The 16,616-nt window shown below is 31.9% G+C and overlaps 1 protein-coding gene across 1 annotated transcript in view; it reads left to right on the top strand.

Annotated features, from left to right (window-relative positions):
* Positions 1-11,009, top strand: part of LOC119609146 (roundabout homolog 2-like) — a gene marked incomplete at its 3' end in the record, with an annotated part of 186,598 nt that extends 175,589 nt beyond the window's left edge. Inside the window, exons 7-11 of the mRNA XM_037963860.1 lie at positions 2,730-2,913; positions 8,055-8,324; positions 10,159-10,436; positions 10,599-10,800; positions 10,927-11,009. Coding sequence (XP_037819788.1) covers positions 2,730-2,913; positions 8,055-8,324; positions 10,159-10,436; positions 10,599-10,800; positions 10,927-11,009 — 1,017 coding nt within the window. The remainder of the gene's footprint in view (positions 1-2,729; positions 2,914-8,054; positions 8,325-10,158; positions 10,437-10,598; positions 10,801-10,926) is intronic.
* Between the last annotated feature and the right edge of the window lie 5,607 nt (positions 11,010-16,616).

Raw genomic sequence — 16,616 nt, 5'->3', positions numbered from 1 at the left:
AGTCTAGTCTATAGTCTAGTCTATAGTCTAGTCTATAGTCTAGTCTATAGTCTAGTCTATAGTCTAGTCTATAGTCTAGTCTATAGGTCTAGTGTCTATAGTCTAGTCTATAGTCTAGTCTATAGTCTAGTCTATTAGTCTAGTCTATAGTCTAGTCTATAGTCTAGTCTATAGTCTAGTCTATAGTCTAGTCTATAGTCTAGTCTATAGTCTAGTCTATAGTCTAGTCTATAGTCTAGTCTATAGTCTAGTCTATAGTCTAGTCTATAGTCTAGTCTATAGTCTAGTCTATAGTCTAGTCTATAGTCTAGTCTATAGTCTAGTCTATAGTCTAGTCTATAGTCTAGTCTATAGTCTAGTCTATAGTCTAGTCTATAGTCTAGTCTATAGTCTAGTCTATAGTCTAGTCTATAGTCTAGTCTATAGTCTAGTCTATAGTCTAGTCTATAGTCTAGTCTATAGTCTAGTCTATAGTCTAGTCTATAGTCTAGTCTATAGTCTAGTCTATAGTCTAGTCTATAGTCTAGTCTATAGTCTAGTCTATAGTCTAGTCTATAGTCTAGTCTATAGTCTAGTCTATAGTCTAGTCTATAGTCTAGTCTATAGTCTAGTCTATAGTCTAGTCTATAGTCTAGTCTATAGTCTATAGTCTAGTCTATAGTCTATGTCTATTATAGTCTAGTCGATAGTCTAGTCTATAGTCTAGTCTATAGTCTAGTCTATAGTCTAGTCTATAGTCTATCTATAGTCTAGTCTATAGTCTAGTCTATAGTCTAGTCTATAGTCTAGTCTATAGTCTAGCTATAGTCTAGTCTATAGTCTAGTCTATAGTCTAGTCTATAGTCTAGTCTATAGTCTAGTTCTATGTCTAGTCTATAGTCTAGTCTATAGTCTAGTCTATAGTCTAGTCTAAGTCTAGTCTATAGTCTAGTCTATAGTCTAGTCTATAGTCTAGCTATAGTCTAGTCTATAGTCTAGTCTATAGTCTAGTCCTATAGTCTAGTCTATAGTCTAGTCTATAGTCTAGTCTATAGTCTAGTCTATAGCTAGTCTAGTCTATAGTCTAGTCTATAGTCTAGTCTATAGTCTAGTCTATAGTCTAGTCTATAGTCTAGTCTATAGTCTAGTCTATAGTTCTAGTCTATAGTCTAGTCTATAGTCTAGTCTATAGTCTAGTCTATAGTCTAGTCTATAGTCTAGTCTATAGTCTAGTCTATAGTCTAGTCTATAGTCTAGTCTATAGTCTAGTCTATAGTCTAGTCTATAGTCTAGTCTATAGTCTAGTCTATAGTCTAGTCTATAGTCTAGTCTATAGTCTAGTCTATAGTCTAGTCTATAGTCTAGTCTATAGTCTAGTCTATAGTCTAGTCTATAGTCTAGTCTATAGTCTAGTCTATAGTCTAGTCTATAGTCTAGTCTATAGTCTAGTCTATAGTCTAGTCTATAGTCTAGTCTATAGTCTAGTCTATAGTCTAGTCTATAGTCTAGTCTATAGTCTAGTCTATAGTCTAGTCTATAGTCTAGTCTATAGTCTAGTCTATAGTCTAGTCTATAGTCTAGTCTATAGTTCTAGTCTATAGTCTAGTCTATAGTCTAGTCTATAGTCTAGTCTATAGTCTAGTCTATAGTCTAGTCTATAGTCTAGTCTATAGTCTAGTCTATAGTCTAGTCTATAGTCTAGTCTATAGTCTAGTCTATAGTCTAGTCTATAGCTAGTCTATAGTCTAGTCTATAGTCTAGTCTATAGTCTAGTCTATAGTCTAGTCTATAGTCTAGTCTATAGTCTAGTCTATAGTCTAGTCTATAGTCTAGTCTATAGTCTAGTCTATAGTCTAGTCTATAGTCTAGTCTATAGTCTAGTCTATAGTCTAGTCTATAGTCTAGTCTATAGTCTAGTCTATAGTCTAGTCTATAGTCTAGTCTATAGTCTAGTCTATAGTCTAGTCTATAGTCTAGTCTATAGTCTAGTCTATAGTCTAGTCTATAGTCTAGTCTATAGTCTAGTCTATAGTCTAGTCTATAGTCTAGTCTATAGTCTAGTCTATAGTCTAGTCTATAGTCTAGTCTATAGTCTAGTCTATAGTCTAGTCTATAGTCTAGTCTATAGTCTAGTCTATAGTCTAGTCTATAGTCTAGTCTATAGTCTAGTCTATAGTCTAGTCTATAGTCTAGTCTATAGTCTAGTCTATAGTCTAGTCTATAGTCTAGTCTATAGTCTAGTCTATAGTCTAGTCTATAGTCTAGTCTATAGTCTAGTCTATAGTCTAGTCTATAGTCTAGTCTATAGTCTAGTCTATAGTCTAGTCGATAGTCTAGTATATAGTCTAGTTTATCTCCTAGTATATCGTCTGGTCTATAGTCTAGTCTATAGTCTAGTCGATAGTCTAGTATATAGTCTAGTTTATCTCCTAGTATATCGTCTAGTCTATAGTCTAGTCTAACGTCTAGTTTATCGTCAATTCTAACGTATTGTATATATTCTATTCTACAGTCTAGTCTATTGTCTATTCTAGTCTTTTTTGTAGTTTATAGTCTAGTCTATATTGACTAGAATAAATTTTCCGTTATACCATTGGAAATGGTGTACATTATCTTTTTCCCCCGAAAAATTTTATTTTTATTTCACTATTTTCTCTTATTTTTATTCATTTCTTAACATTACAATTCATTACAATTCTTTCATTTTATTTCTCCCATTTCTTGTCTTTTCTCATTTCCCACCCCTGTAGGATGGTGTTCCTTTGGATGATTTAAAAACGAAATCTTATGGAACCACATCACGTATACGCATTGTTGATGGTGGTAATTTATTGATAAGCAATGTCGAACCAATTGACGAGGGCAACTACAAGTGTATCGCTCAGAATATTGTTGGCACTCGTGAGTCCAGTTATGCTAAACTAATTGTTCAAGGTAAGTGTTTAAATTACTAGTACACATACACATATGTATATAAGTAAACTAACCCAGCAAACACAAACATATACAATCATACATTTGGAATTTCAGCGACGTATGTAGATATCCTCTAGCTTTCTCCACAATTATGTGAACTCATGGAAGAATATAAAAAAGTTTCATGCCCAACCACTTATGTTTGCTGGGTTACCTAAGCAACAGAGCATTAGAGTGTATTCGTTTGAAGAGGATTTCTTAGGAAATTTCTATACGTGAGTTGCTTAGTGAAAATGAGTTTAAATGAGGCCTTAAGCTGGATGGGTGATAATCTGTATGTGTTGTTTTACTACGAAATCATTTTGTTAAGATATTTATCTCTTCCAATAGAGATTTTCTTGGTTCTTTGTATTTGAAACATGATGTAAGTGTTTATGTTGGCCTGAGGTAGAAGTACATGGCAGATATAAAGATTGTTAGATATTAGTAGTTTAGTTTATCAAAGCCTTGATAGAATTTAGATAATATTATAATTATTTTAAGTTTCTAACAAGACCAATGAGTGCTATTTGGTAAAACGATAGAAATTTCTATATGTGAAGTGCCTCCTTACTTTGGTTAGAGAAATTTTTAGAGAATTTTTAACAATTTTCTATCTATTTATTAAAATTCATTTTATAACCTCAAAGTTCCTCTTGAACATTTTTATTAATTGTCTATTAAAAATCTTCTTTAAAAGTAAAATATTTCCTTTATTTGCTTCATTTCTTTGTAAATTCCAATAAAAATTAAGCACTTTTAAGTGGTTTCTTGTCATATATTTAAGAGTATTGCACTTTTTCACAAAATTTATTGAATGAATAAAACTACAGATACCAACATTAACAATTAAAATAAAGCAGCAAAAATAGAAGAGAAGGGACGAAAACTAAAGCTCAGCAGGAATTTGCACGACATTTTTTCTACTTCATGAAATAATGTCAAGAAAAAAAGAAAATTGAAATGGCAAAATTTTTAAACAAAATCAATAAAAAAATTTAAAAAAATTAAAAAGAAAAAGAGAAAAATAAGCTTTACTCAGAGTTGAAAACCAAAATTTTAGTGAATTTTTTATAAAATCTGATTTTTAGAATAAATGCCAAGTTTTTGTATAATATTCAAGACTATAGACTATTCTATAGTCAAGACTAAAGACTATTCTATAGTCAAGACTATACACTATTCTATAGTCAAGACTATATACTATCCTATAGTCAAGACTATAGACTATTCTATAGTCAATACTATAGACTATTCTATAGTCAAGACTATAGACTATTCTATAGTCAAGACTATAGACTATTCTATAGTCAAGACTAGGGACTATTCTATAGTCAAGACTAGAGACTATTATATAGTGAAAACTATAGACTATTCTATAGTCAAGACTATATACTATCCTATAGTCAAGACTATAGACTATTTCATAGTCAAGACTATAGACTATTCTATCGTCAAGACTATAGACTATTTCATAGTCAAGACTATAGACTATTCTATAGTCAAGACTATAGACTATTCTATAGTCAAGACTATAGACTATTCTATAGTCAAGACTATAGACTATTCTATAGTCAAGACTAGGGACTATTCTATAGTCAAGACTAGAGACTATTATATAGTGAAAACTATAGACTATTCTATAGTCAAGACTATATACTATCCTATAGTCAAGACTATACACTATTCTATAGTCAAGACTAGGGACTATTCTATAGTCAAGACTAGAGACTATTATATAGTGAAAACTATAGACTATTCTATAGTCAAGACTATATACTATCCTATAGTCAAGACTATAGACTATTTCATAGTCAAGACTATAGACTATTCTATCGTCAAGACTATAGACTATTTCATAGTCAAGACTATAGACTATTCTATAGTCAAGACTATAGACTATTCTATAGTCAAGACTATAGACTATTCTATAGTCAAGACTATAGACTATTCTATAGTCAAGACTAGGGACTATTCTATAGTCAAGACTAGAGACTATTATATAGTGAAAACTATAGACTATTCTATAGTCAAGACTATATACTATCCTATAGTCAAGACTATAGACTATTCTATAGTCAATACTATAGACTATTCTATAGTCAATACTATAGACTATTCCATAGTCAAGACTATAGATTATTCTATAGTCAAGACTATAGACTCTTCTATAGTCAAGACTATAGACTATTCTATACTATTCTATAGTCAAGACTATAGACTATTCTATATTCAAGACTATGGACTATTCTATAGTCAAGACTATAGACTATTCTATAGTCAAGACTATAGACTATTCTATAGTCAAGACTAGGGACTATTCTATAGTCAAGACTAGAGACTATTATATAGTGAAAACTATAGACTATTCTATAGTCAAGACTACATAATATAGACTTTCCTATAGTCAAGACTATAGACTATTTTATTGTCAAGACTACAGAATATAGACTTTCCTATAGTCAACACTATAGACTATACTATTGTCAAGACCATAGACTATCCTATAATCAGTACTATAGACTATCCTATGGTCGAGACAATAGACTATTCTAAAGTGAAGATTATAGACTATTACATAGTCCAGACTATTCTATAGTCAAGACTATAGTGTATTCTATAATCAGGACCATAGACTATTTTATAGTCATTACTATAGACTCATATATAGTCAAGACAATAGACTGATCTATAATAAAGACTATAGACTGATATATAGTCAAGACTATAGACTGATCTATAGTCAAAACTATAGACTGATCTATAGTCAAGACTATAGACTGATCTATAGCCAAGACTATAGACTGATCTATAGTCAAAACTATAGACTAATCCATAGTCAAGACTAATGTAGACTAATCCATAGTCAAGACTAATGTAGACTAATCTATAGTCAAGACTATAGACTGATCTATAGTCAAGACTATAGACTGATCTATAGTCAAGAGTATAGACTGATCTACAGTCAAGAGTATAGACTGATCTATATTCAAGACTATAGACTGATCTATAGTCAACCCTATAGACTTATCTATAGTCAAGACTATAGACTGATCTATAGTTAGGACTATAGACTGATCTATAGTTAGGACTATAGACTGATCTATAGTCAAAACTATGGACTGATCTATAGTCAAGACTACAGACTGATCTATAGTCAAGACTATAGACTAATCTATAGTCAAGACTATAGACTGATCTATAGTCAAGACTATAGACTGATCTATAGTCAAGACTATAGACTGATCTGTAGTCAAGACTATAGACTGATCTATAGTCAAGACTATAGACTAATCTATAGTCAAGACTATAGACTGATCTATAGTCAAGACTATAGACTGATCTATAGTCAAGACTATAGACTGATCTATAGCCAAGACTATAGACTGATCTATAGTCAAAACTATAGACTAATCCATAGTCAAGACTAATGTAGACTAATCCATAGTCAAGACTAATGTAGACTAATCTATAGTCAAGACTATAGACTTATCTATAGTCAAGACTATAGACTGATCTATAGTTAGGACTATAGACTGATCTATAGTTAGGACTATAGACTGATCTATAGTCAAAACTATGGACTGATCTATAGTCAAGACTGATCTATAGTCAAGACTATAGACTAATCTATAGTCAAGACTATAGACTGATCTATAGTCAAGACTATAGACTGATCTATAGTCAAGACTATAGACTGATCTATAGTCAAGACTATAGACTGATCTATAGTCAAGACTATAGGATGATATATAGTCAAGACTATAGTCCGGTCTATAGTCAAGACTATAGTCTGGTCTATTGTCAAGACTATAGACTGATCTATAGTCAAGACTATAGACTGATCTATAGTAAAGACTATAGTCTGGTCTATAGTCAAGACAATAGTCTGGTCTATAGTCAAGACTATAGACTGATCTATAGTCAAGTATATAGACTATTCTATAGTCAAGAATATAGACTATTCTATAGTCAAGACCATAGACTGGTCTATGGAAATCATTCACAACTGTAAAAGTCCCACTCTTTTCTATGGCTTTTGTTTAAATAAAATCACAGTTTTCCATGTGCTAAACAAATAAATCCAAAAAAAGAAAAACCCCTAATGTGTGTGTCAGCTGAAGAGTTGAAAGTTTGGCGCCATCGGGGAATATCAAATGAATACACAAAAACTACAAATATTTAAAAATTATTTATTTGTAAAAGCAAAAAAAAAAAAAAGGAGACTTATTTTGTGTATTTGGAAAAACCAGGCAACAACATATTTTATCATGTGATAGAAAAATCTAGTGAAAATAACCATGAAAACTCCATGGGGTGTGGAGTAAGGAGAAGTTTTATAGAAATGGGTGGGGGAAAAAACAAAAATATAAAACTAGCTAACTAATTTAAATAAATGGAGGAAGAAACAAAAAACAAGACCAATAAAATCCATGATTTACACATATTTTGCATGCAGGGTATTTAAATAACTGAAAAAAAAACGGGAAAACATATCTAATGAATATAAAATCCGATAAAACTACAATTTGAAAAAAGTAAATCGAAAAGAAAACGAGAATGTTAGTAGTGAAATCCTTACAATATGCTTTTGTCCAGTATTTAATTAATTGTTTTCAAGTTGTTTAAATAAAATAAGAAAAACACAAAAAAAAAAGAAACTCCCCTTTTTTTAAATGGATAAAATTTTCCAACTCATGAAAGAAAACTTTTTTTTTTGTTAACAAACAATGGTCAGCAAGTTTTGAACTTGGAAAAACTCATTAAAGTTTTGCCAAAACACACTTCTATTTCAAAGAGTATTTGGAATCCAGCTGAAAAAAAAACACACTTCAAACTTAAGCATCATCATATTTGTCTCCCTTTTAGTTCTAAAAAAAAAGTAGAAAAAATGTCATACTTTTTTTCCACTTTAACTATATTAACATTTCAAGTGTCATACTTTAGTTTTAATTTTATTTTTTCCTTTTTATTCCAGTAAATGAGGGTTTAAGTAGTTTAAGTTTTAGCATGAAATAAAAACTGAAACTTTATTAATTTCTTAAAACTTTAATTACTCTCTTACCTTATTTATTTCATATTCTTTATCTACTTTATTTTATTTTAACTTCTTTTTCTAGTTAAACCCTATTTTATGAAAGAACCACAGGATCTAACCATGTTGTCTGGTCAAACGGCCACGTTTCATTGTTCAGTGGGTGGGGATCCACCACCAAAGATTTTATGGAAAAAAGAAGAAGGCAATATACCAGTGTCACGAGCTCGCATCCAACATGATGACAAAAGTTTAGAAATCACAAATATAATACCTGAGGATGAGGGCACTTATGTGTGTGAGGCTCACAATAATGTGGGACAAATTAGTGCGAGGGCATCGCTGACAGTTCATGGTAAGTTCAAAGAGATTTTGTTTTAATTGAAAAGAATTAAAAATAGCGTAAAATAAAACTAAAACTAAGTTTTTGGGTAAAAACTGGGTTTTTGTGTAAAAAGTGAGTTTTTGGGTAAAAACTAGGTTTTTGGGTAAAAACTAGGTTTTTGGGTAAAAACTAGGTTTTTGGGTAAAAACTAGGTTTTTGTGTAAAAAGTGAGTTTTTGTATAAAAACTGCATTTTTGTGTAAAAACTGATTTTTTGTGTAAAAACTGAGTTTTTGTGTAAAAATTTAGTTTTTGTGTAAAAATTAAGTTTTTGTGTAAAAATTGAGTTTTTGTGTCAAAAATTAGTTTTTGTGTAAAAATAGAGTTTTTTTTTGTAAAAAATGAGTTTTTGTGTAAAAATTGAGTTTTTGTGTGAAAATTGAGTTTTTGTGTAAAAACTGAGCTTTTGTGTAAAAACTGAGTTTTTGTGTAAAAACTGAGTTTTTGTGTAAAAACTGAGTTTTTGTGTAAAAACTGAGTTTTTGTGTAAAAACTGAGTTTTTGTGTAAAAATTGAGTTTTTGTGTAAAAAATTAGTTTTTGTGTAAAAAATGAGTTTTTGTGTAAAAATTAGAGTTTTTGTGTAAAAATTAGAGTTTTTGTGTAAGAAATGAAAATTGTGTTTTTGTGTAAAAATTTAGTTTTTGTGTAAAAAATTAGTTTTTGTGTAAAAATTGAGTTTTTGTGTAAAAATTCAGTTTTTGTGTAAAAATAAAGTTTTTGTGTAAAAAATGAGTTTTTGTGTAAAAAATGAGTTTATGCGTAAGTTCAGTTCTAGTTCAGTTCCAGTTCAGTTCTAGTTCTAGTTCAGTTCTAGTTCAGTTCTAGTTCAGTTCTAGTTCAGTTCTAGTTCAGTTCTAGTTCAGTTCTAGTTCAGTTCTAGTTCAGTTCTAGTTCAGTTCTAGTTCAGTTCAGTTCTAGTTCAGTTCTAGTTCTGTTTTAGTTCTGTTCTAGTTCTGTTCTAGTTCTGTTCTAGTTCTGTTCTAGTTCTGTTCTAGTTCTGTTCTAGTTCTGTTCTAGTTCTGTTCTAGTTCTGTTCTAGTTCTGTTCTAGTTCTGTTCTAGTTCTGTTCTAGTTCTGTTCTAGTTCTGTTCTAGTTCTGTTCTAGTTGTTTTCTAGTTCTTTTCTAGTTCTGTTCTAGTTCAATTCTAGTTTAGTTCTAGTTCAGTTTTAGTTCAGTTCTAGTTCAGTTCTAGTTCAGTTCTAGTTCAGTTCTAGTTCAGTTCTAGTTCAGTTCTAGTTCAGTTCTAGTTCAGTTCTAGTTCAGTTCTAGTTCAGTTCTAGTTCAGTTCTAGTTCAGTTCTAGTTCAGTTCTAGTTCAGTTCTAGTTCAGTTCTAGTTCAGTTCTAGTTCAGTTCTAGTTCAGTTCTAGTTCAGTTCTAGTTCAGTTCTAATTCAGTTCTAATTCAGTTCTAGTTCAGTTCTAGTTCAGTTCTAGTTCAGTTCTAATTCAGTTCTAATTCAGTTCTAGTTCAGTTCTAGTTCACTTCTAGTTCACTACTAGTTCACTTCTAGTTCACTTCTAGTTCACTTCTAGTTCACTTCTAGTTCAGTTCTAGTTCAGTTCTAGTTCAGTTCTAGTTCACTTCTAGTTCAGTTCTAGTTCAGTTTTAGTTCAGTTCTAGCTCAGTTCTAGTTCACTTCTAGTTCAGTTATAATTTAGTTCCAAATATTTCTTGTGCTTTGCTTTATACTTTTCTGTCTAGTCCCCCATTTCTTCAAATTTAAATTAAACATGAAATATTAAAAATTACTGCAATACTACAGCATTAGCATCTACAATATTTCTATTCATTCTATTTCCAGCACCACCCACTTTCATAGTCAAGCCACAAGATAGAAAAATTGGTCTAAATGGTGTGGCGCAATTTCCCTGTGTTGCCGATGGCAATCCACCACCTTCGGTATTCTGGACGAAAGAAGGCTCAAGTACTTTGATGTTTCCCAACAACTCGTATGGTCATTTACATGTCACGGTCGAGGGAACATTGCAAATTAATGGTGTGCAAAAAGATGATGCCGGTTACTATGTGTGCTCAGCCTTTAGTGTTGTTGACTCGACAACAATACGAGCATTTTTACAGGTAAATATTACATATTTCTTCTACTCATTTTCAAATGTCAAATGTATTGCATAAGAGAAATTTAAAATTGTTCATATTTGTAATGACATCTCTTGTGTCATGTGTAGTTAAGATTCTTGTTATTAAAAAAATTCATACATAAAACATCAATTGTTGTCATAGGTAACGTCTGTCGATGATACTCCCCCGCCCATTATACAAATTGGTCCTTCGAACCAGACCTTGCCGAAAGGCAGCGTTGCCATGTTACCCTGTCGTGCTTCTGGCCATCCTACACCTCGTGTCAAATGGTATAGAGATGGCACAACATTACAGAGTGGTAATCGTTATACCATTGTACAGGGCGGTTCTTTACGAATAGATGGTAAGTGGAAATGTTCATATTTTAAATTCTTAAATTGAATATTTTGTATAAGTGTTAAAAGGTAAATTTTGTTTTAATTAATATCGTTTTTTTTCTCCCTGTTTTAAATTTCAATTAAACTTTTAGATTTGCAATTAAGTGACTCTGCCCTGTATACCTGTACGGCTTCTTCGGAAAGTGGTGAAACCTCTTGGTCCGCTACGCTAACGGTATGTTTTTTTTTGTTTCGTTTTTATAAAATTTGTTTTTAGTTGGAATTATTTAATTTCATTTTCGTTTTGTTCAAATTTTAATTACCCATAAATCCTTTCGGTTTTATGCGTTTTTAACTGCGTTCTATGTGTTTTGTACATAACAACTAATTAAAGTTAAAATACATTAAATTATGTATTTTTTTATTATTATATTCTTTTTTTGTGTTTGTGTTTGTTATTTGGAGGAACAAAACGTTGTAACACCAAAATTTAATTGTTTACTCATAATTTTTATGTTTAAGAGTTTTTTATGTGTGGGTTGTTTCTGGGAAAAACTTTTGGTGTACATTTGTAATTAAAGTATTATGTTTAACAAAATTTATAAAGATCTTTTTCAAATGGATTTTAAAAATATAAATTTTAAAGGGAAACATTTTGTAGTAAAAATAGGTTCCTTGAGGACTTATTAAGCATAGATAGATAGTTTAACAGAAAGACAGACTTATATGGATCGGAAGAATAAACCGCAAATATCTAGTTCGATTCTAGTTCAGTTCTAGTTCATTAGTTCAGTTCTAGTTCAGTTCTAGTTCAGTTCTAGTTCAGTTCTAGTTCAGTCTCTAGTTCAGTTCTAGTTCAGTTCTAGTTCAGTTCTAGTTCAGTTCTAGTTCAGTTCTAGTTCAGTTCTAGTTCAGTTCTAGTTCAGTTCTAGTTCAGTTCTAGTTCAGTTCTAGTTCAGTTCTAGTTCAGTTCTAGTTCAGTTCTAGTTCAGTTCTAGTTCAGTTCTAGTTCAGTTCTAGTTCAGTTCTAGTTCAGTTCTAGTTCAGTTCTAGTTCAGTTCTAGTTCAGTTCTAGTTCAGTTCTAGTTCAGTTCTAGTTCAGTTCTAGTTCAGTTCTAGTTCAGTTCTAGTTCAGTTCTAGTTCAGTTCTAGTTCAGTTCTAGTTCAGTTCTAGTTCAGTTCTAGTTCAGTTCTAGTTCAGTTCTAGTTCAGTTCTAGTTCAGTTCTAGTTCAGTTCTAGTTCAGTTCTAGTTCAGTTCTAGTTCAGTTCTAGTTCAGTTCTAGTTCAGTTCTAGTTCAGTTCTAGTTTAGTTCTAGTTCAGTTCTAGTTCAGTTCTAGTTCAGTTCTAGTTCAGTTCTAGTTCAGTTCTAGTTCAGTTCTAGTTCAGTTCTAGTTCAGTTCTAGTTCAGTTCTAGTTCAGTTCTAGTTCAGTTCTAGTTCAGTTCTAGTTCAGTTCTAGTTCAGTTCTAGTTCAGTTCTAGTTCAGTTCTAGTTCAGTTCTAGTTCAGTTCTAGTTCAGTTCTAGTTCAGTTCTAGTTCAGTTCTAGTTCAGTTCCAGTTCAGTTCCAGTTCAGATCTAGTTCAGTTCTAGTTCAGATCTAGTTCAGTTCTAGTTCTAGTTCAGTTCTAGTTCAGTTCCAGTTCAGTTCTAGTTCAGTTCTAGTTCAGTTCTAGTTCAGTTCTAGTTCAGTTCTAGTTCAGTTCTAGTTCAGTTCTAGTTCAGTTCTAGTTCAGTTCTAGTTCAGTTCTAGTTCAGTTCTAGTTCAGTTCTAGTTCAGTTCTAGTTCAGTTCTAGTTCAGTTCTAGTTCAGTTCTAGTTCAGTTCTAGTTCAGTTCTAGTTCAGTTCTAGTTCAGTTCTAGTTCAGTTCTAGTTCAGTTCTAGTTCAGTTCTAGTTCAGTTCTAGTTCAGTTCTAGTTCAGTTCTAGTTCAGTTCTAGTTCAGTTCTAGTTCAGTTCTAGTTCAGTTCTAGTTCAGTTCTAGTTCAGTTCTAGTTCAGTTCTAGTTCAGTTCTAGTTCAGTTCTAGTTCAGTTCTAGTTCAGTTCTAGTTCAGTTCTAGTTCAGTTCTAGTTCAGTTCTAGTTCAGTTCTAGTTCAGTTCTAGTTCAGTTCTAGTTTTCTAGTTCAGTTCTAGTTCAGTTCTAGTTCAGTTCTAGTTCAGTTCTAGTTCAGTTCTAGTTCAGTTCTAGTTCAGTTCTAGTTCAGTTCTAGTTCAGTTCTAGTTCAGTTCTAGTTCAGTTCTAGTTCAGTTCTAGTTCAGTTCTAGTTCAGTTCTAGTTCAGTTCTAGTTCAGTTCTAGTTCAGTTCTAGTTCAGTTCTAGTTCTTCTAGTTCAGTTCTAGTTCAGTTCTAGTTCAGTTCTAGTTCAGTTCTAGTTCAGTTCTAGTTCAGTTCTAGTTCAGTTCTAGTTCAGTTCTAGTTCAGTTCTAGTTCAGTTCTAGTTCATTCTAGTTCGTTCTAGTTCAGTTCTAGTTCAGTTCTAGTTCAGTTCTAGTTCAGTTCTAGTTTCAGTTCTAGTTCAGTTCTAGTTCAGTTCTAGTTCAGTTCTAGTTCAGTTCTAGTTCAGTTCTAGTTCAGTTCTAGTTCATTCTAGTTCAGTTCTAGTTTAGTTCTAGTTCAGTTCTAGTTCAGTTCTAGTTCAGTTCTAGTTCAGTTCTAGTTCAGTTCTAGTTCAGTTCTAGTTCAGTTCTCTTTCAGTTCTAGTTCAGTTCTAGTTCAGTTCTAGTTCAGTTCTAGTTCAGTTCTAGTTCAGTTCTAGTTCAGTAGTTCAGTTCTAGTTCAGTTCTAGTTCAGTTCTAGTTCAGTTCTAGTTCGTTCTAGTTCAGTTCTAGTTCAGTTCCAGTTCAGTTCCAGTTCAGATCTAGTTCAGATCTAGTTCAGTTCTAGTTCAGATCTAGTTCTAGTTCAGTTCTAGTTCTAGTTCAGTTCTAGTTCAGTTCCAGTTCAGTTCTAGTTCAGTTCTAGTTCAGTTCTAGTTCAGTTCTAGTTCAGTTCTAGTTCAGTTCTAGTTCAGTTCTAGTTCAGTTCTAGTTCAGTTCTAGTTCAGTTCTAGTTCAGTTCTAGTTCAGTTCTAGTTCAGTTCTAGTTCAGTTCTAGTTCAGTTTCTAGTTCAGTTCTAGTTCAGTTCTAGTTCAGTTCTAGTTCAGTTTAGTTCAGTTCTAGTTCAGTTCTAGTTCAGTTCTAGTTCAGTTCTAGTTCAGTTCTAGTTCAGTTCTAGTTCAGTTCTAGTTCAGTTCTAGTTCAGTTCTAGTTCATTTCAGTTCTAGTTCAGTTCTAGTTCAGTTCTAGTTCAGTTCTAGTTCAGTTCTAGTTCAGTTCTAGTTCAGTTCTAGTTCAGTTCTCTAGTTCAGTTCTAGTTCAGTCTAGTGCAGTTCTGTTCAGTTCTAGTTCAGTTTCTAGTTCAGTTCTAGTTCAGTTCTCGTTCAGTTCTAGTTCAGATCTTAAACGATTTGGTAATCATTGATTTTTTTCTAAAATTTTTTCTTAAGTGTATGTTAAAATTTTATTATCCAATTTTTAAAACCAAAAATGCTTTGTCATTTATTTTGGTAAAAAAATCCTAAGAAATATATTCAAGAGTTATTGAACAAAAGTTCTTAAAATAATTTAAAACATTCTCAAGTATTTATTCGAGTGTGTGGCTGTAAACGTGGTAATTTAAATGGAGGCAGAGAGAAGCATGTTTTGGAATATTAATTAAGTTAATTTTGGGATATTTTGTTTGCATTCATATGTAAGAAATATACATGATAAACATATCATTTTATTTAGGCCAAAAAATAATGAAATGAACACAAAATATTATAACAAATGAAAGAAGAAGAAAAGAAAAAAAGAAAGTTAACTTTTAAAAAATTAAAACAAAAAACATAGATTAAAAAATTCCTGAAAGGATATGCATTTTACATAGGCTCCATATTCATAAAATCGGCGCTGTATGCAACAAAATAAAACTTTTGCTGATTTTTTTAAAGCAACTAAGTTTTTATATAATCTCATGTAATTTACACACATGGAAGCCATTTATCATGCGTAAATGTTGGTTTCCTATTTCCTTCCTTTTATCTGCTTTCCTCACTAACTGCAATTTATTTCATATACAAATGTTTTATAGCAACTAGAATTTATTTGATTTTATTTAAATGTTAATTACAATTCAGATGGCATTCAAAAAAACTAAAAGAAAAAATATTTCGTACATGCAAACGTGTGCTACTGAAATCAAACAAATAATATTATATCAAAATGTCATTACAATTCATTATTATCATTGATTGGACAGACTAGCGAGAAAGCAAGAAAAAAATATATTTTTAAAACTAAAGTAATGTTTAACAAAAAAAAAAAAATGCCCACAAAACCGTTTCTGTCAATATTGAAACTGACGGCTGCATGACTGCCTGGCTGTCATATGTTGCAGTAAACATACGTACACAGTATGTAAATGAAGTGCCACTGGAAACAAAAAAATCGAGTCATTAATTTTTTATATAAACTTGCTCTACTTCTTGTTGTAATGTTTTTTATATCCAGCTCCGCTACAGAGGGTAGGGCATTATTAGTATAAGCTAAGTTTTGTAACTCAGAATCAGTTAAGTTCTAGTTCGATTCTAGTACAGTTCTAGTTCAGTTCAGTTCCAGTTCTAGTTCTAGTTTAGTTCTAGTTCAGTTCTAGTTAAGTTCTAGGTCAGTTCTAGTTCAGTTCTAGTTTAGTTCTGGTTCAGTTCTAGTACAGTTCTAGTTCAGTTCTAGTTCAGTTTCTAGTTCAGTTCTAGTTCAGTTCGTCAGTTCTAGTCAGTTCTAGTCAGTTCTAGTTCAGTTCTAGTTCAGTTCTAGTGTCTAGTTCTAGTTCAGTTCTAGTTCAGTTCTAGTTCAGTTCTAGTTCAGTTCTAGTTCAGTTCTAGTTCAGTTCTAGTTCAGTTCTAGTTCAGTTCTAGTTCAGTTCTAGTTCAGTTCTAGTTCAGTTCTAGTTCAGTTCTAGTTCAGTTCTAGTTCAGTTCTAGTTCAGTTCTAGTTCAGTTCTAGTTCAGTTCTAGTTCAGTTCTAGTTCAGTTCTAGTTCAGTTCTAGTTCAGTTCTAGTTCAGTTCTAGTTCAGTTCTAGTTCAGTTCTAGTTCAGTTCTAGTTCAGTTCTAGTTCAGTTCTAGTTCAGTTCTAGTTCAGTTCTAGTTCAGTTCTAGTTCAGTTCTAGTTCAGTTCTAGTTCAGTTCTAGTTCAGTTCTAGTTCAGTTCTAGTTCAGTTCTAGTTCAGTTCGTTCAGTTCTAGTTCAGTTCTAGTTCAGTTCTAGTTCAGTTCTAGTTCAGTTCTAGTTCAGTTCTAGTTCAGTTCTAGTTCAGTTCTAGTTCAGTTCTAGTTCTAGTTCAGTTCTAGTTCAGTTCTAGTTCTAGTTCAGTTCTAGTTCAGTTTTAGTTCAGTTTTAGTTCAGTTCTAGTTCAGTTCTAGTTCGGTTTTAGTTCAGTTTTAGTTCAGTTCTAGTTCAGTTTTAGTTCAGTTCTAGTTCAGTTCTAGTTCAGTTCTAGTTCAGTTCTATTTCAGTTCTAGTTCAGTTCTAGTTCAGTTCTAGTTCAGTTCTAGTTCAGTTCTAGTTCAGTTCTAGTTCAGTTCTAGTTCAGTTCTAGTTCAGTTCTAGTTCAGTTCTAGTTCAGTTCTAGTTCAGTTCTAGTTCAGTTCTAGTTCAGTTCTAGTTCAGTTCTAGTTCAGTTCTAGTTCAGTTCTAGTTCAGTTCTAGTTCAGTTCTAGTTCGGTTCTAGTTCAGTTCTAGTTCAGTTCTAGTTCAGTTCTAGTTCAGTTCTAGTTCAGTTCTAGTTCAGTTCTAGTTCAGTTCTAGTTCAGTTCTAGTTCAG

Source organism: Lucilia sericata, unplaced genomic scaffold (genome assembly GCF_015586225.1).
Source record: "Lucilia sericata isolate MDLA Ls3-8-SP2 unplaced genomic scaffold, ASM1558622v1 Contig000940F_arrow, whole genome shotgun sequence".
In the NCBI taxonomy this organism is placed as follows: Eukaryota; Metazoa; Arthropoda; class Insecta; order Diptera; family Calliphoridae; genus Lucilia; species Lucilia sericata.
The sequence above is the reverse complement of the archived record's forward strand: the minus strand, read 5'-3'. Positions and strand labels throughout refer to the sequence as shown.